This window comes from Chiloscyllium plagiosum, chromosome 31, assembly GCF_004010195.1.
Source record: "Chiloscyllium plagiosum isolate BGI_BamShark_2017 chromosome 31, ASM401019v2, whole genome shotgun sequence".
Taxonomy (NCBI): Eukaryota; Metazoa; Chordata; class Chondrichthyes; order Orectolobiformes; family Hemiscylliidae; genus Chiloscyllium; species Chiloscyllium plagiosum.
The window spans coordinates 38,359,506-38,386,791 of record NC_057740.1 but is presented as its reverse complement, the minus strand read 5'-3'; the positions used below and the strand labels follow the sequence as shown (position 1 = coordinate 38,386,791).

Below are 27,286 nucleotides of genomic sequence, written 5' to 3'. Positions count from 1 at the left end.
CTCACTCTCTCATACCCACATTCTCACTTTGACATCCCCACACCCTAATACACTCACCCTCACACCCTAACACACACACCCTCTCACTCTCATTCTCACACTCTCACCCTTACACCTCCGCACTCTCACCCTCACACCCCCACACTCTCATTTTCACACTCTCACCCTTACACCCTCACAGTCTAACCCTCACACCCCTACACTCACTCTCACAATCTCTCATACATACACACCTCTGTCAGCAAACACAGCACTGAGGAGGGCATTATGTTTGTCTGATATAGCTGATGGGTTGGGGGAGCTCGTTGTAGAATGGGACTATTAGGAAATAGGTTAATGTTTACATTTAATCCAGTGGCTGGATTCAGACAGCAAAATGTTGCTCAGTAGAGATCAGCAATATCTGTTTAATGATTCGTTCAACAAAACTAGGTCTGATTTTCCAATGCGATCACTCAAATCCAAGCCATACATGGTGGGCCCAGTCAGTAAATCAGCTCGGCAGCGGATACCTTGGTTCTCCACCCGTTCGTGTTGCCTCATTTCCTAGTATTGCTTTCCGTGTCATTGCCACGATTTTTGGTTAAGAGATACTTCTTGCAATTGAAGCAAAAATGATGTCATTTCCTTTTTCCTCTCCAATTCAAACAGTGTCCTGTGTAAGTCTTTAGCTCCAGCCTCCACCCCACAGAAAGGGGAAGACACTTCTAAGTTCATGTCAGTATAGTTAGAACATAGAACAGAACATGACGTCAAACTAAACTAATCCCTTCTGCCTGCCCTTGGTCCATATCCCTCCATTCCTTGCACATTCATGTACTTGTCTCAAAGTCCCTTAAACGCCCCTAAAATATCTGCCTTCACCACCACTTCTGGCAGCGAGTTCCACACTCCTACCTCTCTCTTTGTAAAAAAACTTGACCCTCACATCTCTTTTGAACTTTCCCTTCTCACCTTAAATGTATGCCCCCTAGTTTTTGGACATTTCAACTCTGGGAAAAAGATTCTGACTGTCAACTGTGCATCTCTGCAGACCATGTGCTGTAGGTGGACCCATAATGGGCCACAGGTTTTTGGAACTCTCTGCCTAAGAGAGTATTGGAGGCAGGATCATTAAATGTCTTTAAGGCTGAGTTAGATACATCCTTGATTGACAAGGGAGTCAAAGGTTATTGCAGGGATAGATGGGAATATGGAGTTGAGGCCAACAAAGATCAGAGTCAGGAAAAGCACAGCAGGTCAGGCAACATCCAAAGAGCAGGACAGTCGACATTTTGGGCATAAGCCCTTCATCAGGAATCCCGAAATGTCGATTCTCCTGCTCCTCAGATGCTGCCTGACCTGCTGTGCTTTTCCAGCCCCACACTCTCGACTCTGATTTCCAGCATCTGCAGTCTTCACTTTTTCCTAGCCCACAAAGATCAGTCACAATTTTATTTAATGGCAGAACAGGCTTTTAAAGTGGTCTCTTGGAGGGAGTTCGAGGATTCTGACGAAGCGACACTGAAGGAATGGCGATATATTTCCAAAGGAGGGTGAGTGGCTTGGAGGGGAACTTGCAGAAATTGCTGTTCCCGTGTATCTGCTGCCCTTGTCCTCCTTGATGGTTGAATGTGATCGATGAGAAAAACACAAGGGAAGGTGTTCAAGAGGGTGGATGACAGGAGAGACGCAATAACAGGAGGCTTCATGGTGCATACTCTCAACAGTGTCTTGTACAACCATTTCCAAACTAAACCTCCCTACTTTTACCTTCAATTCCCTTTAATTAACTGACGACATTCCTTTTGGCTTCCTAATCACTTGTTATTCCTGTGTACTAATTAATTTGTGATTCATGTACCGAGACATCCAGGGCCCTCTGTATCTAAGAGTAGGTGTAATATGGCTTGGATCTTGCGGATCATGGGTGAATGTTATACATTGCAATATTCTTTTCCATCACACTCCTGACCTGTGCCTTGCAGATTGTAGACAGGCTCTGGGGAACCGGAAGGTGAGTTACTCACCAGGAAATTCCTGACCTCTGACCTGCTGCTCCAGCCACTGTGTAATGTGGTTCACCCAGTTCAGTTTCTGCTCAATGGTAACCTCCAGAACATTGATGGTAATGCCATACAATGCAAGAGAAGTTAGTTAGAGTTTCTGTCGTTGGAGTTGGTAATTGCCAGGCATTTGATCAGCATGACTGTGATTTACTGTTTGACAGCCCAAGCTTGGATATTGTCCAGGTCTTGCTACCTATGGACACAAGCTGCCTCAGTATCTGTCAATGAACATTCCCACTTTTGACATTATGATGGAAGAAAGGTCATTGATGATGAAGCAGCTGAAGTTTGGACTTTGAAAATCACCCTTAGGCGTCCTGAAGCCAGGTCCATGATCAAGATAGGTCAGAGTGGATTGGCCTTCAGCAACCACAAATGACTCCAATCAGTGGAGAGTTCTCCTCTGAATGCATGTTATAGCCAGCGAGATATTCTTGAGGCAAGGTATCCAATATACAAAATGTAGCAGTCGGTTGGTGCGCAGCAAGATCCCATAAACAGCAATGCGGTCATCTGTTTTAGTGACACTGTTTGAGGGATACATTGGCCAGCATGCATTCTGCTCTGCTTTGAAGTACCATCGTGGGATCTTTGATGTCAGGTGAAAGGTCAGACTGGGTCACATTGGAATGTTTGCATGCGTGTTTCTGAGCTTCAGGACTTGTTGTTAATCTGTTGGTCCCTTCCCACCAGGCCGGTGAAAACACCTTCAACCGAGCAAAGCTTCTCAACGTCGGATTTGTGGAAGCGTCGAAAGAGAACAATTACGACTGTTTCATATTCAGTGATGTCGATATTGTACCCGAGAATGACCGGAATCTCTATCGCTGCTCTCAGAATCCACGACACCTGGCCTGTGCCATGGACAAATTCGGATACAAGTAGGTACCTGAGCTGTAGCTGCTCATCTGAAGAGCTACCTGTTTTCTCTCTTTTCATTTCCCCTTTCTCTCCTTTTCTCTCTTGATTGATTTTGTTTCACTTTATCTCCTAGACTCTCCTCATATCCTCTCCCTCTCTTTTCATCTCTCTCCTTTCTTTTGTCTCCCTCTTTTCTTTTGCAGTCTTTCCCTTTCTCCTTCTCTCTTTCCCTTTCTCCTTCTCTCTTTCCCTTTCTCCTTCTCTCTTTCCCTTTCTCCTTTTTTTCTTTCTGTTGCTTTTCATGTTTCAATCTCCCTCTTTTTCTATTTCTTTCTACTTTCCTTTTTCCTCTTTCTCCTTCCTTTCTGTCGCTCCCTTGTTTTCTCTCTCTTACTCGTTCAGTTGCATTCCTTATTTCTTTTATTCCACTGACATGCACATCCCCTTTTCCTGAGCAGCATTTTTCACTGAAATCACTCAGAGACAACACCAGCCTCAGTCCTCCAGCCCCTCCCTCCCACATTGCTCAGAGTTTGGGATCCTTGCACCAACAATACAGTTGACTTGTTTGTTTGCCCCAATGAGTCTCTTGGCCAAGGGCAGTCACTGGCTGAGTTTTACCAAGCAAGAGGCTTAGATGCCTGGTCTGTGCTATCTTCGTCTACACGGTGGCTCAGTGGTTAGTGCTGCTGCCTCACAGCGCCAGGGATCTGGGTTCACTTCCAGCCTCAGGTAACACACTGTGTCGAGTTGACACATTCTCCCCGTGGCTGCATGGGTTTCCTCTGGGTGCTCCGGTCTCCTCTCACAGTCCAAAGATGTGCAGGTTAGGTGAATTGGCCATGCTAAAATTGCCCATAGTGTTCAAGAGTGTGTTAGTTAGTTGCACTAGTCATGGGAAATGTAGTAATAGGTTAGGGGAATGTGTCTGGGTGGGATACCCTTCAGAGGGTCAGTGTGGACTTGTTGGGCCAAAAGGCCTGTTTCCACACTGTGGGGACTCTCTGATTATAAGATTTTGTAATAAAAGTCTGTGTCTTGTGTGTGTAGGGAGCACTGACTCAGGATGGCACATGTACAGATATCTAAGTGCACAGGGATTGGTTCAGCCATAAAGCATTCTGTGGTCGAATAGTCTGCCCACATTCATAGACGCTTGTTCAAGCTAGTTGCCCTGTTGAGGAGTTGATGAGTCAAGGGGGTGGCACGGAAAGAAAGCAGACAGAGTGGAGACACTTTTCTTTAAACATTCCCTGGCGTGATATTGTTTGAACTCTCAAGTAGTTGGTGTGATTTCTCAGTGGGTATTAACTGCAGTCAGATTTGTTGTTTCATGCATTGCTCCAGCACTTCTAATATTCCTGGTGTGTAATTAAAGGAGATGTAATTGGAGTAATGGGAGAACTGGTTACTACACAATTAAAATAGACGAGATGTAGATTTACAAGAGGGGTGGGGTTAACAGGAATGGGAGAAACTAAATGTTGACAATACTGGGCGGTGTTGGTGCAAAACCATCCAACTAAGCAGGGGTGAGTGATGGGCATCAGCAAACCTCACAGATCATTCTGTGCGAACAAGGGCTGGTATTTATGAAACCATACGGATATAGGAGCAGAAGCAGACCATTCAGCCTATCGATTCTGCCATTCAATGAGATCATGGTTGACCTGACGATCCTCAACACCATTTGCCTGCCTTTGACCCATAACCCTCAATTCCACTTGCTGATTTCAAATCTGTTAATCTCAGCCTTGAATATACTTAATGACCAGCTTTGATGGTCCTCTGCAATAAAGGATTCCACAGATTAACTACCCTCCAAGAGAAGAAATTCTTTCTCATCTCTGTCTGAAATGTACGACTCCTTACTGTGTGAGATGATGCCTTCTGGTCCTAGACTCTCCTGATTGCTTTTGCAAAAGGAAGGCTTGAACATTGAAAATGAAGTGTTTCAACTAACTAAATATTGGCAAAATACTACAGATGTTGGAAATCTGAGAGAGATACAGAAGATGATGGAGAAAGCTAACAGGTCTGGCAGCATCTGTGGACTGAGAAACAGAGTGACCATCTTGAGTCTGGCATGCTTGTTCTTCAGAACTGAAGAAGAGCTATACTGGACTCGAAATGTTAACTTTGTTCCTCACTCTACAGATAGTGAGTCGAAAAGTGTGGCGCTGGAAAAGCATAGAAGGTCAGGCAGCATCCGAGGAGAAGGAGAGTCAACGTTTCGGGCATAAGCCCTTCTTCAGGAATCTGGAGGGGGGAAGGGGCTGAGAGATAAATTGGAGGGTGGAGGTAGGGCTGGCAGGAAGGTAGTTGGGAAGGAGATAGGTACATGCAGGTGGGGGTAATTGTGATCGGTTGGAGGGGAGGGTGGAGCCAAAGCCTCAGTTTCACTCATTGAAGAGCTCTTTGACGTTGATCCCTCAGGCAACATTTACCTTGGCGCCTGTGGGATCTTGCTGTGCACTGATTAGCTGCTGCACTTTCCCACAGCAGTCAGTCAAATTGTGTTTCGAAATTTGTCTTGTTGGCTGCAATGTGGTTTGCATTATCCTGGGGCAGAATGAAAATCTGACTCATTTTCCTGACGGTGCTCCCAGTTCCCAACCCTTGTCCCATGATGCCAATTCATGCAATTAACTGTCTGTCTACCAGAGATCAGTGCTGCTACTCTCTCGCCATCATCTTCCCCCCCCACCCCCCAACTTTCTGTCACTCTCTTTCTCTCCCCCCCCCAACCTTTCTTGCTCGCAAAAGCCTATCTGGTTTACTAATGTCCTTCAGGGAAGGAAATCTGCCATCCTTACCCGGTCTGGACTACATGTGACTCCAGGGTTGATACTGGTCTTGCCATCAATATCCTTAACCCATGAAAGATTGAATAAAAATATCTAGTTAGTTCTCACTCACGCTCTCGCTTGCTCCCTCTCTCGCTATCTCCATGGTATCTCTCTCTCTTGCGCTCATGCTCTCTCTCGCTTTATGGGTAGCCCTGTCTCTCTCTCTGGGTATCTTTCTCTCTCTCTATGGGTACCTTTCTCTCTCTCTATGGGTATATATATCTTTCCCTCTCTATGGGTAATCCTGTCTCTCTCTCTCTCTCTCTCTCTCTCTCTCTCTGGGTATCTCTCTCTCTCTCCAAGTTACCCAACACTTATGAGAAAAAGATCTTCACTCTGTGATTTTCCCGATTAGGAAATTGTAATGGTATTAGCTCTTTGTTCAGTCTAAAATGAAAAACAGGAAATGCTGGAAATCCTCAGCAGCTCTGGTAGCCTTTGGGACAGACACTCATTGAGCATGGTTTTGTATGTGTTATGCATTGGTGCCTGGAGACTGGGACTAAGTGGGGGTCATATCCTACACAGTGTGACTCACACTTAGCTGGTACTGATTTTCCCTAAATTTGCCAATCAGTGGGCAGAGTGTGGGATTTTCCTTTTTCCATTCACAGGATGTGGCATTGCTTGATCGGCAAACGTTTATTGCTCAGACAGCAGTTTAAAAAGTCAACCACATTGCTATGGGTCTGGAGTCACATGTAGTCCAGACTGGGGTAAAGATGGCAGATTTCCCTCTCTTAAACAGCGTGAGTGAACCAGATGAGCTTTTTGTGATAATCAGTAATGGTTTCATGGCAGATTCATAATTCCAGATTATTACTGAATTCAAATTCCACCGTCTGCCATAGCAGGATTCGACCAGGAGCCCAAACTTGGGTCTCTGGGTTAATAGTCGAGCGATTAATATCACAAGACCATCGCTACCTAACATTGAGGAAACAACAGACTGCAGATTAGGGAGAGAGAGAAGGGTGCCTCAAAGTGGATTTCTCCTTTGAGTTATTTAAACGAACTCTCCGGGTACCTTTTCCAGGCCATTCCACGAAGGTCATGTTTGTATCCTACCATTGCTGCTCTAAAACATCCCCATGGCATTTCACAAAAGCGAGTGATATCATTTTTAAAAAAAATTGACCCCAAGACAAATTAAGAAGATATTGGGACCAGTGACCAAAAACTTGGTCAAAGAGGTAGATTTGAAGAAGCACCTTAGAGAGAAATAAAAGACCTTGTGGGAATTCCAGAGCTCGAGGCTTCTAGCAGCTGATGGTACAGCCCCAAATAAATGTTGGAATAAAGGAAATGGAGGACCTTTCTTTGAAGTTATTGATGCATTTTTCTGAGGCGGCTCAATTGGGTTCTGGTGACATAATTAATTAGATTGATAGATATACAGCATGGAAACGGACCCTTCGGTCCAACTCGTCCATGCTGACCAGATGTCCTAAATTAATCTAGTCCCATTTGCCAGCATTTGGCCCATATCCCTCTAAACCCTTCCTATTCATGTTCCCATCTAGATGCCTTTTAAATGTTGTAATTGTACCAGTCTCCACCAATTCCTATGGCAGCTCATCCCTTACATGTACCACCCTCTGTGTGAAAAAGTTGCCCCTTTGGTCCTTTTAAATCTTTCCCCTCTCACCCTAAACCTATGCCCTCTCGCTCTGGACTCCCCCACCCAGGGAAAATACTTTGTCTATTTATCCTGTCCATGCCCCTCATGATTTTATAAACCTCTATAAGGTCACCCCACAGCCTCCGACACTTCAGAGAAAACAACCCCAGCCTATTCAGCCTCTCCCTATAGCTCAAATCCTCCAACCCTGGTAACATCCTTGTAATTCTTTTCTGAACACTTTCATGTTTCACAACATCCATCCTGTAGCAAGGAGACCAGAAATGAATATAGTATTTCAAAAGTGGCCTAACCAATGTCCTGTACAGCTGCAACATGACCTCCCAAATTGTTATTAAATTATTCACTACTCTTGGTCTGATTATTTATGAAGACTGGGTGTAGGTTGCTCGCTGAGCTGGATGGTTCGTTTTCAGACATTTCGTCCCCATACTAGGTAACATCTTCAGTGAGCTCCAAATGAAGCACTGGTGGTGTATAGCCTGCTTTCTATTTCTATGTTTGGGTTTCCTTGAGTCGGTGATGTCACTTCCTGTGGTGACATTATTTCCTATGGTAATGTCATTTCCTGGTTTTTTTTCTCAGGAGTGATCAATAGGATCCAAGTCAGTGTGTTTGTTGATAGAGTTCCGGTTGGAATGCCATGCTTCTAGGAATTCTTGTGCGTGTCTCTGTCTGGCAGTCATTTCTGAGATGTCTTTGATGTAGGAGAGAGTGGCAAGGGTTTCTGGACGTGTTTTGTCTGCTTGTTTGGGTTTGTTGCTCAGAAATCGGCGGACTGTGTTCATTGGGTCCCATTCTTTTTGAATACAAGATATAGGTGATTTTGCTCTGCTCCACATTGTTCCTCTGTGCTGTGGTGGCTCATTGAAATAATGTTCTAATGCAGCTTTGTTTGTGGATGTTGGGATGATTGCTTCTGTAGTTCAATATTTGGTCTGTATGTGTTGTTTTTCTATAGATGCTGGTTTGAAGTTCCCCATTGGCTGTTTGCTCTACTGTGACATCTAGGAATGGCAGTTTGTTGTTGTTTTCCTCCTCTTTAGTGGATTTTATGTCAGTAAGGGTATTATTGATGGTCTTAAAGGTTTCCTCTAATTTGTTTTATTTAGTGATAACAAAGTTTGGGTTGGATGGTTGGCAGAGCTGTTTGTTCGAGTCTCTGCATTACTGCCTCTGCTAGTTCCGTTGGTTTGTCTGTAGGTTTGGTTGTTGAAGGTGAAGTGGGTGGTAAGGCATAGGTCCACGAGCTTGACAATACTGTCCTTGCTGATGAAGTTAGTTGTGTTTGGTATATGTGTCTTTGGGTCTTCTAATAGTGTTGTCAGTGTTTCCTTGGCCAGGTTGATGTTGATGGATGTGAACAGGGCTGTTACATCAAAGGAGACCATTATTTCATCTTCTTTTATCTTGGTGTCTTTGATGGTCTTCAGGAATTTTTGGGTGGAGTAGATGGAGTGGTCTGAGTCTTCAACTAAGTGTTTTAGTCTTTGGTGTAGCTCCTTGGCCAGTCTGTAAGTTGGTGTTCCAGGTAGTGAGACTATGGGTCTCAGGTTTGTCAATTTTGGGTAATCTGTAGAAGCATGGTATGTTGGATCCATCTGGTTTCATTCTTTGCAAGTCAGTCTTATTTATTTCTCCCGATTTCTGATGCCTTTTGAGTAGGGCTGTGATTCGGTTCTCTAGTTGTGGGGTTGGGTCTATCGCTACTTGTTGATAAGTGTTGGTATCTGCAAGTAGTGCATTTGCTTTTCAATGTAGTCTCTTTGATTTAAGATGACTGTCAAGCGTCCTTTGTCTGCAGGTAAGATAATATTTTAATTTTTTTTAGTCTTTTTAGTGCTTTCTTTTCTTGTCTATTGAGTGTGTTTCCTTCCATTTTCCTGTTTAATGTTGGTGTGACTGTCTGTCTGATGGTTTGTTGGGTTTCTTCTGTGAGTTAGTTGTCTTTCAGTGTTGTTTCTAATGCTGCTAAGAAATGTTTCTTATCCACATCCTGGAAGTTGTAATTTAATCCACTTACTAAGGCGGCTTTTTCAGTGTCTGTTAAGGGTCGGTCAGATAGGTTTTTTTATCCATGCTTCTGTGTTCTCGGTATTGTTATTTTGTGTAAGGTTGTCTAGTTTTTTTCATTTTCTGTGTTTGTCGCTGTCTAATATCTATGGCTTGATGTATTGTGTCTGTTGCATTAGTGAGTAAAGATTTTTGATACAAAGTTTCGCAGTTGTACTTACAGAGTCTGTTGTGGTCATCGTTAATCATTTCTTTTAGCATTCTGCAGCCGTTTTGCTCTGCTATTCTTTTGGTTAGCAGAAGTTTATATTTAAGACATTTAGGTAGCACCTGTTTCCTTAGGCATTTGTACAGGAAGTGCAGCTGTTTGTGGGTGTCGCTCTGTTGGATGGCATTGGTTTCCCATTTTTGGGCCAGTTTTAACATATTGTGCCCATAGGTGTTAGCAAGTTTTGAGAAGATTTGTAGCTCAGGTTGAGTTTCTGGATGTAGGTTTTCTCACTGAGCTGGAAGGTTCGTTTTCAGACATTTCATCACCCTACTAGGTAACATTTTCAGTGAGCCTGCGAATGAAGCACTGGTGGTGTAACCCACTTTCTATTTATATGTCTGAGTTTCCTTGGGCTGGTTATGTCATTTCCTGTGGTGACATAATTTCCTGTGGTGAAGTCGTTTCCTGTTCTTTTTCTCAGAGGGTGGTAAATGGGATCCAAGTCAATGTGTTTGTTGTAGAGTTCTGGTTAGAATGTCATGCTTCTAGGAATTCTTGTGCGTGTCTCTGTTTGGCTTGTCCTAAGATGGATGTGTTGTCCCAGTCGAAGTGGTGTCCTTCCTTATCCGTATGTAACGATATGAGTGAGAGTGGGTCATGTCTTTTTGTGGCTAGTTGATGTTCATGTATCCTGGTGGCTAGTTTTCTGCCTGTATCCTTACATACAGATGAGGTACATACCACTTCAACTGGGACGACTGTGTCTGAAAACGAACCTTCCAGCTCAGTGAGCAAACCGACAACCAGAACCTCAACCTGAGCTCCATATTTTCTCAAAACTTGATTTATCAAGACTATTTCAGGAGGCAGAAACTTGCACGCAATGTGGCCTGATTGAGCTTTGCACCTTTACCTCATTTCTGTGTCTCTGTTTTGATCCAGGTTGCCATACACAGGATATTTTGGAGGAGTTGTGGCATTCACAAAAGAGCAGTACTTAAAAATAAATGGTTTCTCCAACAATTACTGGGGTTGGGGGACTGAAGATGACGACACATACAAGAGGTAAAATAAAGCAGACTTTTTAAAACTGGCAAAGTGATGTTTATTGAACTTCCAGATGGGACTTACTCTTTAGATTTGAGTACAATCATCTCATTTTCATCTTCCTTTATTAACATTATAGACTTTGGATAGATGAAACTCAGTCGCAACAACTTTGTATAAGAATTGCAACGTGTATTAACTTGGGAAGATTACAGAGTTTAGTGTGCTGTTTGATATCTCACAGCTTTAAAGGAATAAAACTGAGAACTGCAGATGCCAGAGATCTGAAACAAACCTAAAATTGTAGGTGAGCTCAGATCTGATGAAGAGTCACCAGACCCGAAGTGTTCTCTCTGGGTTCTCTCCTCGGATGCTGCCAGACCTGCTGAGTTTCAACAGCAATTTCTGTTTCTGTTGCTTTTAAGGGACATGCTCATGATGTCATTATTATATCACTGCATACGCCATTTAGCTCAGTGAGTTAGCTCCACCATTCAATAAGTTTGTGTCTGATCTGATAATCCTCAACTCCACTTTCCTGCCTGCCTTGTCCCCATTAGCCTTGATTCCCTTCCTGATTAAAAATCTGTCTGTCTCAGCCTTGAAGATACTTGACGACCCAGGCTCTACAACCCTCTGCAGGACAGAAAACATTCCCTGAGAGAAAAACAAATCATCCTCATCTCTGCCTTAAATTGATGACCACTTATACTGAGATTATGCCCTGTGGTTATAGACTGTCTCACAGAGGAAGCAACCTCTCCACATCAACCCTGTTAAGCCCTGGAAAAATCTTATATGTTTCAATAAGGAGTTTTGTCATACTTCTAAACATTAATTAGTGCAAGCCCAACCTACTCAACTTCTCCACTTGAGAAAATCCTTCCAAAACTGGTGTTAGCCTAGTGAATATGCACTGCACTGCCTACTTTGTCGGTATATCTTTCCTTAGATAAAGTGTTCAACACTGTTCATAATATTCTAGGTGTGGTCTAACCAGTGCCTTATATAGTTTTAACAAGACCTCTGTATTTTTATATTCCATTCCCTTTGTCTGAAGGCCAACAGTCCATTTGCCTTCCATCTACCTACTGAACTTGGAGCTAGCTTTTTGTGATTCATGCACAAAGACTCTATCATTGTTCCTTTACCATCTTTTCTGCTAATCTGCATTCTCAATCCACACCAGCCTACTCTTCGTTTATCACTAGCTAATTAGCCTTATCTAAGTTTAACACAGTTGTTCATAAACTACGTTTCGCTTTCTCAAACTGAATGCTTAATTCTACCTTATTACGGGCACTGTTTCCTAGGGAATCTTTTATCTGAGATCTTTAAATCAATCAGATCCAAAATAGCCTGATTCCCAGTTGGATCCACATAGACTCTTCATGGCTACCTCTGCCGATTTGATTTCTTCAATATACGTGAAGATTAATATCACTCACAACTAATGTAATGTCTTATTTACATGCCCTTGTTGTCTTCTAAGCTATTCTGTAGCGTACAGAATAGCTAATATTATGGGGCCTGTAGTCTATGCTGACCAATAAATTCTTCCCTTGTTATTTTTTAGTTCCGCTCATTTTGGATCTACTAATACAGATCATTTCTTCTGATTGTATTTAAACAAAGCTACCCCACCTCTTCCAGCTTGTAGTTTCGAAATAACCCTGCATAGGTAGATCCTCGATTTGATTTCCTTTAAACTGTGTCTTTGTAATAGCAGCAAGATCATACCCATTACTTGATACTTGTGTCATTAATTCATTTATATTCTTTAGAATGCTGTGCACACTTAAGAGCCATTAATTTTGCTGCCTCCCCATATTCCCCTTTGACCCTATTTACTGCTTTCTTAAAAGCTTGTACACTCTATCCCTTCCTATTGCACTCTGGGTGTCATTATCTAAATTGTTATTCTGCAATGCCACTAATCTTTATGCTTTGTAAGCTGGGGATGCCCCTTCTCAAACACAGTACCCCCTCTAATTAGTGTAAACACATCTACTTTGTCCATAAAGCATTCCAGTGACCTGTTGTTAACTGTGTACCAAGGTGCCAGACTCCAGGCCAAAGTAATAAAAATAACCAGTGATTAAGAAAGTGTGAAAACACATCATTTGTGGCTCATGGAAGAGACAATTCTTTCAGCAGAGTCATCAGACTCGAAATATTAACTCTGCTTTCTCTCTACAGATACTGCCAGATTTGCTGAGTTTCTCTAGCCGTTTCTGTTTTTTCCTCAGATCTCCAGCATCTACAATTCTCTGTTTTTGTTTCTTTCGAACAGCCTATTTGCTAGTTTGTTAAATGATAAACGTTCCAGTTATTGAGTCACAAAGTTGTACAGCACAGAAAAAACGTGCCCATGTTAAATTTTAAATTAATCTAGTCCCAGCATTTGGCCCTTTCTATTCAGGTACCCACCCAGATGCCTTTTAAATGTTGTAATTGTACAGGCCTCTGGTAGCTCGGTCCATACACGCACCACCCTCTGCATGAAAAAGTTTCTCCTTCTGTCCCTTTTAAATCTTTCCCCTCTCTCCTTAAACCTGTGCTGTCTAGTTTTGGACTCTCCCACCCTAGGGAAAAAACATTGTCTATTCATCCTGTCTATACCCCTCATGATTTTATAAACTTCTGTAAGGTCACCCCTCAGCGTCTGACGCTCCGGGGAAAATAACCCCAGCCTGTTCAGCCCCCCCATAGCTCAAACCCTCCAACCCTTGCAACATCCTGTAAACCTTCTCTGTTTAACAACATCCTTCCTACAGCAGCGAGACCAGAATTGAATGCAGTATTCCAAAAGTGGCCTAACCTAGTTCCCACTTGTTAGATTTTATGTAGGTCATTCAAACTGGAATAGGTTGGATGATCCAGTAAGCCTGTTCTGCATTCAGTTAGATCATGGCTGATCACAGATTATATGTAAACTCCACACCTTCTTATACTATCCCCAAATTCCTCGATGCTTGTAGTCTCCTATAAAGGATCTTTTAGATACAACCAGCAAAACTAGCATCATTTACAAAATACCTTGCAAGAACTGTGGAGGAAAAAAATACATCGGACAAACAAGCAGGAAACTTGCCACCAGGATACATGAACACCGACTGGCCACAAAAAGACACGACCCACTATCACTAGTTTCTATACATACAGACAAAGAAGGATATCACTTTGGCTAGGACAACACATGCATTCTAACCAGACCTCCATCAATAAACACATCGATTTAGATCCCATCTACCTTCCCTTGAAAAAAAAGAACCGGAAATGACGTCATCCACCTTAAGAAACCAAGACCTGTAAATAGAGAGGCGGGACATACCATCAGCGCTTCACCGGAGACTCTCACTGGTGATGCTCCCTAGTCGTGGTGACGAAATGTCTGAAAACAAACCTTCCACCTCAGCGAGCTAACTTACATACTTATCATCAGCCTGAACTACAAATCTTCTCAAAAATTGCTATGGATCTCAGTCTTGGCTGGGCACAATTAGTGAGCACTAGTCTGTCTTGAATCCAAACACATAACAGAATGCTACAGAAATGGGATTTGGTGGTGGTGTTATTGAAATGAGGAGTTAAATAATGCTTATCAGACCGCGTACTAAGAAAGTGTCTTTGTTCTTTCTCTCATAGAGTAACACTGAGTGGGATGTCAGTTGATCGACCCGATCGCAACATTGGAAGAACCAAAATGATACGGCATCAGAGAGACAAAGGGAATGAGGTCAATGAGAAAAAGTGAGTCAAAAATTGTCACTTTGCACATGAGGGTGAAAGAGTAGTGATACTGGAGGTCAGAATCATTACTTTGATACAGCAGAATGGAGGTATTTGTCATTACACAGTGGCAAGTGTTACAAGGGTGCAAGTATTTGTGATGTTTATGTAGTGTTTACAGTGGCATCTATTTTCATCCTCCTTAACATCACCCTGTTTTGCTACTGCCTCAGTGCATTTACTGAAGTCACTGTCCATGCCATTGTCATCTTCAGGCTAATAATCCGAGACCCAGGTTATGTTCTGGGGATCCAGGTTCAAATCCCACCACGGCAAATGGTGACAGTTGAATTCAATAAAAATCTGGAATTAAGAGTCTAACAATGACCATGAAACCATTGTCGATTGTTGGAAAAATCTACCTGGTTCACTAATTCCTTCAGGGAAGGAAATCTGCCATCCTTGCCCCGTCTGGCCTACATGTGACTCCAGACCCGTAGTAATGTGGCTGATTTTTAACTGCCTCCTGGGCAATTAGAGAAGAGCAATAAATGCTGGTCTAAGCTTCATCCTGTGAATGATTTTCCAAACCCTTTGTTGATGGCAGTCACCCAAGAGATCCTGATGGGTTTGATGCAAAACCTTGTAACTCTCTTCCTTGAAAGACAATAGAGACAGGGTCTTTGAATATTACGAGGCAGTGGTAGAGATAGATTCTTGGGGTAAGCGAGTGCGTGAAAGGTTTTCAGGGTGGTGGTGGAAATGTGAACAAATCTGATCAGATGTGATCTTAATGAATGGTGAGGGGGCTCGAGACTTTGTGCGGTCTATTCCTGCTTCTACTTTGTATGTTTATATGCTTCATATCTAAAATTCTTGTCCTTTTCCCTCATTCCATTATAATCACAACCACCTCTAATTCAAAAAGCTTTCTTTTGTCTGTATCTCTTACACTCCATTTGCTCCACCTTTGGCCACAGCCTCCCACTGTGACCTCTGTTGTTCCCTCCCTGAATCTCTTCAGCTCTTTCCCTCCTTTATTACACCCCCCTTAAAACCCATGTCTTCAATCAGACATTAGATCAGCAGTCCATGTACCTCCTCTTTTGATCTGCAGTGCTATTTTGGCTGAACATAAAGGGAATTTGGATGTTTATCTGCAACAAGTTGTTTCGGTTATCAACATGTTTTTAGAGATTGCTGTGTCAGTGCAGGCTGCTCAAAATGTGCCATTGTGTTGGAAAAAGCTAGACTTCACAACTAGTGCCAAGTAGGAACTCATCCAATGTCTTTGTTCCCGAGTCAGTGAAAGCTAATGTTCAATGCAGCGAGCATTGAAGGCAAAAGGTATGTTGGCCTTTATTGCAAGAGGAATTGAGTAAAATAATAGAAATATCTTGCCTAAATTGTACAGGACTTTGGTGAGACCACACCCCATGTATTGTGTACAGTTTTTACCTCCTCACCCAAAGAAGGACATGTTTATCATTCACAGCCAGTGCCATGAAAGGTCACCAGACTGATTCTACAGATGGCAGAATTGTCCTCAGAGGAGAGACTGAGCCTGTATTGTCAAATAATCTCACTTAAGCCCTCAATTCTTACAGGCCTCATAAGGAAGGGTGTTGCATTCAGCTGGGGGCAATTAGAACAAGGAACTGGACTTCACCAGTTTCCTCATTTCCCCTCCCCCCCCCACCTTATCCCAGTTCCAACCTTCCAGCTCAGCACCATCCTCACGGCCTGTTCCACCTGTCAATCTTCCTTCCCACTATCCGCTCCACCCTCCCCTCCGACCTATCACCATTACCCTTTCCTCCATCCACCTATTGCACTCCCAGCTACCTTCTCCCCACCCAACCCCTCGCATTTATCTCTCCACCCCCCAGGGTCCCAGCATCATTCTCGATGAAGGGCTCCTGCCCAAAATGTCGATTTTCCTGCTCCTCGGATGCTGCCTGACCTGCTGTGCGTTTCTAGCAGCACTCTAATCTTGGCTCAGAATAAGAGGCAGGCCATTTAGGACTGAGATGACGAGGAATTGCTTTATTTGGAGACTGAGGAATATTGGGAATTCTCTACACTGTGGAGGCTCAGTCAGTGAGGGTATGCAAGATGAATCAATGATAGATTTCTCAACCTCCAAGATATCAGGACACAGAGGGATAATGTGGGTAAGTGGCCTTGATGTAGAAGATCTGCTATGACCATATTCAATGGTGGAGCAGCCTCAAAGGGCGGCCAAATGGCCTGCTCCTGCTCCTCTTTTCTGTACACCTACAAAAGGTCACTAGGTAGGTAAGATAGTGGTTGTTTCTCCTCACTGCTCTTTATCCCACCCCCACCCCACTATAAAACTGACCATTTCTTATGAAAATGATTGACCCCCATGGAAAGATTATGTTATCTTTGTCACAGCTTTCCTCATTTTACTTCCCTTCTGATTCATTCTGTGCCCCTTTGCAGCATTCACTGACAGTGCCCCAGAAGGTTCCTGCTTTTCCTTTCAGATTTCATACCATGGGCACCTGCAGCTCTCCAGTACTTGCTCCAGCATCTGAGCTTTGTCTGACTGTTGTCATGGAGAAGGCAGCTTGGCGGAAACCAAGCATATCCAAATATCGGTGGATGTTTGAGCAGAGAGCTCATTGGATACTGGTGGACAGAAACCCTGTCTTATTCTCTCCCTCAAACCTCTGACAAACTGGGCTCATGTGCCACTTCATTGGACAGCCTGCCTCCTGGGTGCTGATCCACTGCAAGTTGGACACAGCCTGAGATTGTTGCCTCTCTAGCTTGCCTTTAAGAGACTTCACCTTTAGGAATTCCATGTGCTGTGTGCATGCAAGATTGTGAATCTGCATCGTTAATTTGCCTCAGAACACTTCAACCCCAGGGAATCAAAGTGGACTTCACCAGTTTCCTCCTTTCCCCTCCCCCCACCTTACCCCAGTTCCAACTTTCCAGCTCAGCACCACCTTCATGATCTGTCCTACCTGTCCATCTTCCTTCCCACCAATCTGCTCCACCCTCCTCTCCAACCTATCACCTTCATCCCCACATCCATCCACCTATTGTACTCTTTGCTACCTTCTCACCAGCCCCACCCTCCTCCCATTTGTCTCTCCACCAAGGAGGCTCCCTGCCTTCAGTCCTGATGAAGGGCTTTGGCCCGATTCTCCTGCTCCTCGGATGCTGCCTGACCTGTTGTGCTTTTCCAACACCACTCTAAACTTGACTCTGATCTCCAGCATCTGCAGTCCTCACTTTTGCCTATAAGTTAATCTATGATGTGGAGGTGCCAATGTTGGATTGGGGTAGACAAAGTTAAAAATCACACAAAACCAGGTTGGACTGCTTCAAATAGCTGACTTGGTGTTATGTGATTTTTAACTAAGTTAGTCTAGGTGTCAGTGTGCAGGCTGCACACACACATAAGTCAGTTACTGTCTTTTGTAACGTCTGTGTTTTATTATTTTGAATAAACTCACCCGCAGAATTAATCAATCCCTGATGAGCAATTATTAAACCATTATCATTAACATGATAAAAAGTAAAGCCATATGCTGCCTCAGCCGCACCTGGTGCCCTTAATTAATGGGTTAATGTAACCAAACACCCAAAGGTGGCTCCCCAGGAGATGGGCGTGAGGCATTGAATTGATTGTCACATGTACCGAGGCACGGTGAAAAGCTTTGTCTTGCTAGCAATACAGGCAGATCAAATAGTTAAGTAGCATAGATGAGTAAATAATAGGTAAACAGCAGCAAAAACAAAAAACAGGTACAGGTGAATGTTAAGAATTTGAGAGTCCATTCAGTATTCTAATAACTGTCGGATAGAAACTGTTTTGAAACCGGCTGGTGCATGTGTTCAGGCTTCTGTACCTTCTCCCCGATGGTAGACGTTGTAGAAGAACATTGCCAGGGTGGGATGCATCTTTGAGAATGCTGGCGGCCTTTCCTTGGCGGTGGGCCTGATAGATGGATTCTATAGATGGGAGGTCGGCCTTTGTGATTGTCCGGGCTGAGTTCACCACTCTCTGTAACCATCTCTGATCTTGAATGGTACAGTTGCCATAGCAGGTAGTGATACATCCAGACAGAATGCTCTCGATGGTGCACCTATAAAAGTTGGCAAGGGTATTCGCTGTCATGCCAAATTTCCTCAGCTGCCTGAGGAAGAAGAGACTGGGAGGTAAAACCAAGCAGACAGGAAGGTGGTGAGGTTAATGTCAGAGGGTCTTGAAGGACCTGTGTAAGTGACAACATAGTGCAGGTATGGCCATGGTCTGAAAGGGCTTGCTGAAAGAGATTGGGAAAAGAGGAAAAAGTGCTTTAGAACAAAGTCAACAGAATTGAATGTATATGCTGTGGGTCTCATCTCGAGGCTGGATAGGCCCACGTAAGGGCCAGATTCAGCAGGGGTTTAAAAGGCAATCTTCAACCTTTCTGCAACTGGCTTAGTGACAGTAGAACATTGATGGGCATCTTCCCTCCACAAATTCGATGCCCCGGCATCAAATTCCAAACGGGGGGGGTGGTGCAGTGCGGTGCGGTGCAGGTGGGTAAATGACAGTGTGTTACATTCTGCATAAGAATTATGAAGACTGTGTGGTTCAAGATAATGGGAGATTTTAAGGGGAAAAGGGTGTTAACTTGTATATCCAGACGTGCTCTTACAAGTGAATTATTTTTGCCCATCACCTGTGATTTTATTTTATCTATTAACCATCACCAGTAGATCACCCATGTTTTCCAAATGATTAATTTACTTGCAAAGATCTTTAAGGGTAGTGTTCACTGTATATAAATTTGTGATTAATTACATGCAGGTGGAGGGAATCAATTGGGTTTTACTTGAGCATATGAAAAGATCCTTAATTTAAGGGTCGTTTTGTGTTGTAATAATGTCCTTATCTCTGGATTAGAAGATCCAGGTTCAAGTCCTACCTCGAAATGCGATGGCCACAATGTCCAAATGATTGATTTTTTAAAAATACCTTAATTGAAATTACAACAGGCTGGGTGAAAAGGGATATGTTTGTAATTTTTTATTCAGTAAATAAGTAATACAAATAAGGACTGGCTTTCTGGAGCATATATACAGTAAACAGTGAAAAAGATTCCATTAAAGTATGTTTTGAAACATGAGGTTCAGTGACCTAACTTTACAGTTTATTTACAGACAATGGCGTTAAATGTAGAAATGAATAACTTTAAAATCAACATATAAATTCAGGTCTCTTTTCTCCCCAGTTATGTTGTTTATAATCGGATGAAGTATACAAGGAACCAGGATGGATATATATCTCTGAAATATTCACTCATCAAGATAGAAAAAAATCAACTCTTCACCAAAATAACAGTTGATATTGGAAAGCCTCCATCATAAAGAACTGGAAATGTGCCTTTTTGTCTCCAACTGGAGTGGAATTAACCAAAGATATGTGTGTAGCTGCTGCTTGGGATGACTGCTCACACATTGAAACAAGAAAACAGAATGCAGTCCTGTGACTGAAGTCTCCTCATCTTGAAAAGAGTCTTCAATTCTGTCTCTTCCTTCTGTAAATCTGAGGGAAGTGAGGTGTTGTTGCTGGTTTGCTTCTCTCTGGTAGAGAAAGAGTTTTGAACCCTACATGGACAACAGGAAGACTCATGGGGGTGTGAGTACAAAGGAATGATGTTTCACTTGTGCGCACTGCTCCTCAGATTCAAAATGGCGTCTTGCATTGATTCTGCCCATCTTCCCTTTTGAACTTCTCACTAATATTTTGGGCATGAAAGAAGCAATGAACCATTTGGGCTGTTTACAAATTGATTGGCAGATTTCTCGTTGAAGCGAGACACCTGTATTTGTTCTTTAAAACTTCATTCTGTATCAGGGGTTAGTACCAACTTGAGTCCTACCAGGAAAGAAGGAGAATCCTTTGTCTGCTTCAGAGTCCATAGAAACTCTCAGGTATGCTATTTCAATTTTAAAAAAAAAGACTTTTTTTTGCAAAGTTCCTATTTTGGCTTCCAAGTTAATATCTTCCCGTAGGTAGCAGGGAGCAGATGTTCTCCTGCAGTTTGAACTTTTCATCACTTATGATGACCACCCCCCCCCACCCCCCCCCCACTCCCGCCATCAAGACTGCCCAACATGGGCTTGGCTGTTGTCCCTAGCATTCCTGGCTGTACAACACACTAGCTCCTAGGACTCACACCAGCGTACAGTTCTACAGGCACCTGGTATCCTTCAGTACTTTCACTCAAGTGCCCATTCGCAGTGTAAGAGACTCAAAACAGCGTTATTCCAACCACAGGTCTTTATGGTTGATGCTGATCTGGCCCTCGTTCATTCACTTCAAGTGGCTGGGCACATGGGGAGTCACTGGCTAGGAATCAGGAGAAGGAAACCATGATTGGTTTTTCCCAAATTGTAGTGAAAACATAATGCAGTTGGTTGAGTTGAGCCAACTCAACATGGATCCAAGACTGAACCTGTGATCTGCTGACAGACTCTCACTGAGCAGTGCTGTTACCAGCTGAACGATCAGTTGAGCACCTTTTCAACCGAGCACTGTTTTTATAAACTATGTTGTCTGACTTTTTATTCCATTTGTTTACAACATTCTGTAAATGGCATTATGTGTACAATGATGTTACTGACACACCCTTCGTTCTAACTCCCCCATTTCAACCCACTCTCAACATTAACCATGATGGTAACCAAATCCCTTTAATTGGGATAGGGAAGGGCAAACAGAAATCAAAACCCTTTTAAACTCAATTAAATTTACCACCAATTCTTTAAAGCAATACTGTTCTTATAATTGCAGTCTGCATGATTAACAGGGAAATTCCATTCCTTCTCTCTCACCTCTGTTAATTTTAGATTGTAAAGCTCAATTTGTAACCTGCTTTTTATTTACAATTTTTTTTGTATATGAACCAAAGATCTCTGCAAAAATGTTTCAAATAACATTACTTGTAAAACAGAATATTAGTTCAATCGTACAACATGTCTATGGAGCTGAAACTGTGCAGATTTTATGATAATTGCATAATGAATGACATGGGGGTGATTATATTTTTAAATGGGCTTATGTAGGGATTCATTGTATAATTTTGCTGGACCTTTTATTTATTGGAATTCAACTTTCTGGGACAGGACATTTTTGTTACTACCATAAAAGGCTTACTCATTGCCTCTACAAGCGTAATAACGGACTCTTGAAAACAGACCTGTCTGACCATTTCCTCTTTCCATTCCAGTCCCATTTGGCCTGAGCTGGTTAAAGCAGCAAATAGCCGAGCCAATAAACTAAAAAGGTCCCAGATCCCACTGCCCCGATCGTACTGAACTTGATACTAGCTAGGAATAGCAGTAGCAGGGGCTTTGTAGTGGGTGGGTGGAGTGGATCTCTAGGCTAGGGAGAGGAATGATCAACCAAGGTTCCGTCAGTTGCTCCCTATTTAGTGACTGACCAACACTGGACACATATGTGTGTGCGTGTGTATAGACAATGACAGGATCTGGACTTCCATCATGTGAAGAAAGCTCATGGGTGACTACTGTTGCACGAGTCTGCAAGATCAAAGGAAGAGAGAAGAAATTGGGCAGTTTCTTTTTATGGAAGTCCTGTGCTCCTGAAGGAAAGGGTGTCAGTGCTGGGCAACAGAACAAGATTGGTTTTGACCTCAAGCATCAGATAATCAGCTTCATTTGTTAGACATAGAGTAAACCCTCAGTGAACTGCTCTAATCCAGCCTCAGTAGAATCCCCTTTGCTATGGTGGAATAGCTTACCGCTCTATCCCATATCATATGGTGTCAACCCTGCTCTGGTTGGGACTGATTAATTTAAGACCAAATTAGGTACTTGGAATTGAATTGAATGCATCCAAATAAATCTAACATTGGGGCCTTGTGAATAGGGTCATATCTTCGATTAGCACTGAATCTGGGACCCTGCAGCCAACTCTCTCGGCCCATCAAACACAAATATAATTGCAGATATTTCATCACCCTGTGGCCTAACGAGAAACATGGTTTGGTGTGCCATCTGCACACTGCTCTTCGAAACTTTCAGGGAGTCATCTTTTCTTTTTGAGCACCGTTTAAGTGTTAAATTATGTTATCCCTTCCAGAATGCATTGCATGAGAGTGAGCCATTGGATTACGCCCACTGCTGGAGGAGGGAGGGAAAGGTAGGATGGGATGGGGGGAATGATGTCATAAACAGAATGTTCTCGATGCACCTATTACTGTATCCTTTTTGGAATTAAACTTGAAGTGTGTAACTTTTGCATAGTCCCAGTTTGATTGCTGTCTGACAAACTCTGCAGACTCCTGAACAATTTCCAGCTGGGGGAGGGAAAAGGGAGCACACTGCAACGGGTGAGAGTCATGTGCTTTGAAACACAAAATATTATTTCTTGCTGATGGCAGCAAACTTATTGTTTGTTGAGGAAACATTTTTATGCAAAGTGTGTTTAATTAAAATTTGTCGAGTTGTGCCCTTTCTATATGAAACTGCAGATAAGTAGGCTGGGCGTTGGAGGAGAGAATAAAGTTCAATGATTTTACAGAGTAGACTTGTGTGGGAAGGAGTCATGTTTGCAGGGGTTAGCTGATGTTCACAGCTGGTCCCAACACATTGAAAACTAAGACACTGCCTCCTTATGTTCAACATGGCCTACAGAGGACCTCATATCGGAAAATCAATGCCACGTTGGGAAAAATGTACCAAAATAATTGATTGGCTGCACAAGTTTCCTGTCTCACTTTAAGTGCAGAGCTGCAAAAATGGCATAAGAAAATTTACAGCCATTCCTTTTAGCTTGGAAAGATTTACAAAGATGTTATCAACATAGGAGAGTTTGACCTACAAGGGAAGGCTGGGGCTATTTTCACTGCAGCGTGGAGGCTGAGGAGTGACCTTATAGAAGTTTATAATATCATGAAGGGCGTGGATAGGGTGAATAGCCAAGGTCTTTTCCCCAGGGTGAGAGAGTCCAGAACTAGAGGGCAAAGGTTTAAGAAGAGAGGGGAAGGATTTAAAAGGGACCTAAGGGGCAACTTTTACATGCAAAGGGTGGTGTGTGTAGAATGAGCTGCCAGAGAAAGTGATGGAGCTGGTACAATTCAACATTTATAAGGTATCTGGATGGGTATATGAATAGGAAGGGTTTAGAGGGATATGGGCCAAATGCTAGCAAATGGGACTAGATTAGGTTAGGATATCTGGTCAGCATGGATGCGTTGGACAGAAGGGTCTGTTTCTGTGCTGTACATCTCTCTGATTATGACTATGTGGTGGTCGCTCTTACCAATACTGTCATGGACGGATGTACCTGCAGCCGGCAGACTGGTAAACATGAGTTCAAGTATACTTCCCCTCTTGTTGGTTCCCTTGCCACCTGCCACAGAGCCAGTCCAGCAACTATGTCCTTTAGGACCCAGTCAGCTCAATCAGTAGTACTGCTGATGATGGTGGTGGACATTGAAATCCCCGACACCCCCTTGCCACTCTCAGTGCTTCTTCCAAGTGGTTGTTCAATATCGAGGAATAAAGGAGGTAAAAACAATGACTGCAGATGCTGGAAATCAGATTCTGGATTAGTGGTGCTGGAAGAGCACAGCAGTTCAGGCAGCATCCGAGGAGCAGCGAAATCGATGTTTCGGGCAAAAGCCCTTCATCGGAAATAAAGGCAGAGAGCCTGAAGCGTGGGGAGTTAAGCGAGAGGAGGGTGGGGGTGGGGAGAAAGTAGCATAGAGTACAATAGGTGAGTGGGGGAGGGGATGAAGGTGATAGGTCAGGGAGGAGAGGGTGGAGTGGATAGGTGGAAAAGGAGATAGGCAGGTAGGACAAGTCTGGACAAGTCATGGGGACAGTGCTGAGCTGGAAGTTTGGAACGAGGGTGAGGTGGGGGAAGGGGAAATGAGGAAACTGTTGAAGTCCACATTGATGCCCTGGGGTTGAAGTGTTCCGAGGCGGAAAATGAGGCGTTCTTCCTCCAGGTGTCGGGTGGTGAGGGAACAGCAGTCAAGGAGGCCCAGGACCTCCATGTCCTCGGCAGAGTGGGAGGGGGAGTTGAAATGTTGGGCCACGGGGCGGTGTGGTTGATGGTGCGGGTGTCCCGGAGATGTTCCCTAAAGCGCTCTGCTGGGAGGCGCCCAGTCTCCCCAATGTAGGGGAGACCGCATCGGGAGCAACGGATACAATAAATGATATTAGTGGATGTGCAGGTAAAACTTTGGATGTGGAAGGCTCCTTTAGGGCCTTGGATCGAGGTGAGGGAGGAGGTGTGGGCGCAGGTTTTACAGTTCCTGCGGTATACCAATTCATCAGTTGATGGAAGTCAGTATGTGCTGTTGCGAAGTTGGTGCGGGGAAAGCATTGCATGGTCCCTTTAAAAGATTGTGTTTTCTCAATGCGTAGAGTTGATATTTGAACAGCAGTTTAACATGCAGCTGTACAGAAAGAGCCTAAATTGAAACATTTTGTATTGAACAGCCAAGCAGCATTTTTACTGCGACAACAAGTCTCTTCAAATTTAGCCAATCAATTTGAATCAAGCCCTTTGATATCAAAAGCAAATTAAATTTAAACCAGATGGTTTTGACGACCTAGGACCAATCCAATTATAAGGAAATGAATAAGTCAGAAGCTATAAAGGATGAGGTCATTTGGAAAATCAGGGAGAGCATCTGAAGAGATAACAACTTTCAGCTCTCAGAGAAAGCACCATCGAATTAATAAAAGTACCGCCGCACTCGTATTTTTACTTCCTGAATGGGGTGATGGGACTTCAATTCAATCTGTCGTGCAAAATGTGGTGCAGCACCTCCCTCAGCGGGAGTGATGCCCTAAATCTTAAGGCTTGGGTCACTGAATAGAGGGACTCAAACCTACAACCTTCTGGCTTAAAGGTGAAAGGATGACTGACAGCCAAGCAGAGCGTTAGGCCAGACGTTTGTGCAGATCTCTGGTTGGTAGATCACAGGAAGATGAGGTGGCAATACAATAGGGTGGGGGGGACATTAAGAATGAAAACTTTTAGTGATGAGGAAATATTGGAGAAAAGGCAGTTGTTTCCTTAAAAACGTGGGAGGCTGAGAGAAAGTGTAATTACAGTGAATGAAATTTTGAAGGACATAGGTCGGGTAGATAGATTTTTAATCCAGAGGGTGTGATAGCCTGGAATCCACTGCTGGAAAAGAGGAAGAGGCAGAGCCTACACTTCATTTAAAAGGCATCTGGCCTACATCTGTTCCTATGTCTAGATCAGAGTGGTGCTGGAAAAGCACAGCAGGTGAGGCAGCATCCGAGAAGCAGGAAAATCGACGTTTCGGGCAAAAGCCCTTCATCAGTTCTTCATCTGTTCCTACGTCTCAGTCTTGGAGTGCCTTGAACGACAATGCTATCAACCAACCGCTGCAATTAGAATTAAAATGGCTATTTCCCTCTAGGCCATGACAGAGACAATTGATGAAATGGATTCCATCCATACTATAAATTTGCTAGCTTACTAATATTGTCCAGCAGGATTGTAGAAAGGTTGGTAGGAATATTTTTAATAAATTGTTTTTTTTAATTTATGAATGGGGTGTGGGTATCACTGGCTAGACCAGTGTTTATTTCCCAGAATGCTGTGGGTCTGTAGTCACATGTAGGCCAGACTGGGTAAAGACAGCATTTTCATTTCCCTGAGGATATTAGTGATCCAGGGGTAGAGTTATCTAACAATCAATAACAGTTTCACAGTCATCATTAGACTTTTAATTCTAGATTTTAATTGAATTCAAATATCCCCCTCTGCCATGGTAGCATTTAAACCCAGATTCCCAGAACATAGCCTGAGTTTCTGGATTAATATAGCAAAGAACTGCAGACGCTGAAGATCTGAAACGAAATAAAAATTGATGAGGAAATTCAGCATGTCTCTGGACTCAAAATTTCTTGTTTCTCTCTGTAAAGATGCTGCCAGACCTGCTGAGTTTCTAGAATACTTTGTTCTTGTGTGTGAATTAATCCTTTAGTGCTTTTACCAGTCGGCCATCATTGCAACCCCCCACACCCAGTTTTAGATGCGTAGAGTCCTACAGCAGAGAGACAGGCCCTTTGGCCCAAACTGGTCCATGCCGACCAAAATGTCCGTCCACGCTCACCCCATTTCCCTGCATTAGGCCCATATCCTTATAAACGTTTCCTATCCATTATTTGTTCAAAATTCTTTTAAATGTTGTTAATATACCCACCTCAACCACTTCCACTGGAAGCTCATTCCATATGCGTACCACCCTATGTCTGAAAAAGCTTCCCATCAGGTTCCCCTTTATTCTTTCTTCTCTAACCTTAAACCGATGCCCTCTACTCTTCGATTTCCCCAAACCTGGGGAAAAGACTGAATGTATTCACCCTATCCATACCTCTCATGATCTTATATGCTTATATAAAATCCAACCTCAGTCACCTTCACTCGAAAGAAAAAGAGCTAGTTTAGCCAACCTCACCCTATAACTCGGACCTTTGAGTCCTGGCAACATCCTTGTAAATTTCTTCTCCACTCTTTCCAGTTTAATAACATTCTTTCTATAGCTTTTCTACACTTTTAAACAGGAAGTAAAGCTTTCTGTATACTGTCCCCATCAAACAATCCCAGGACACATACAACACTGCGTAAGATACAGAGCGAAGCTTCCTGACGCTGTCAACATCAAACAGCCCAAAGACATAGAGCCCAGAGTTAGATACAGAGTAAAGCACCCTGGAGACTCCCCATCACACATTTCAGGACAGGAACAGCATGGGATTAGAAACAGATTAAACCTGCCTTGACTCCTTTAAGCAGAAAGTAAATTTATCTTCACCCGGTCCCCATCAAATACTCTGA

At 43.3% G+C, this 27,286-nt stretch overlaps 1 protein-coding gene across 2 annotated transcripts in view; it reads left to right on the top strand.

The window, feature by feature from the left end:
• LOC122565438 (beta-1,4-galactosyltransferase 2-like) overlaps nt 1-22,690 on the top strand; it is a 35,201-nt gene extending 12,511 nt beyond the window's left edge. The window contains exons 3-6 of one of the 2 annotated variants that reach the window (XM_043721422.1): nt 2,742-2,929; nt 10,567-10,689; nt 14,320-14,424; nt 19,662-22,690. In XM_043721422.1, the coding sequence (XP_043577357.1) occupies nt 2,742-2,929; nt 10,567-10,689; nt 14,320-14,424; nt 19,662-19,797 (552 nt within the window). In that variant the 3' untranslated portion in view covers nt 19,798-22,690. The remainder of the gene's footprint in view (nt 1-2,741; nt 2,930-10,566; nt 10,690-14,319; nt 14,425-19,661) is intronic. The other variant, XM_043721423.1, reaches the window with a different exon arrangement.
• Nucleotides 22,691-27,286: the final 4,596 nt, after the last annotated feature.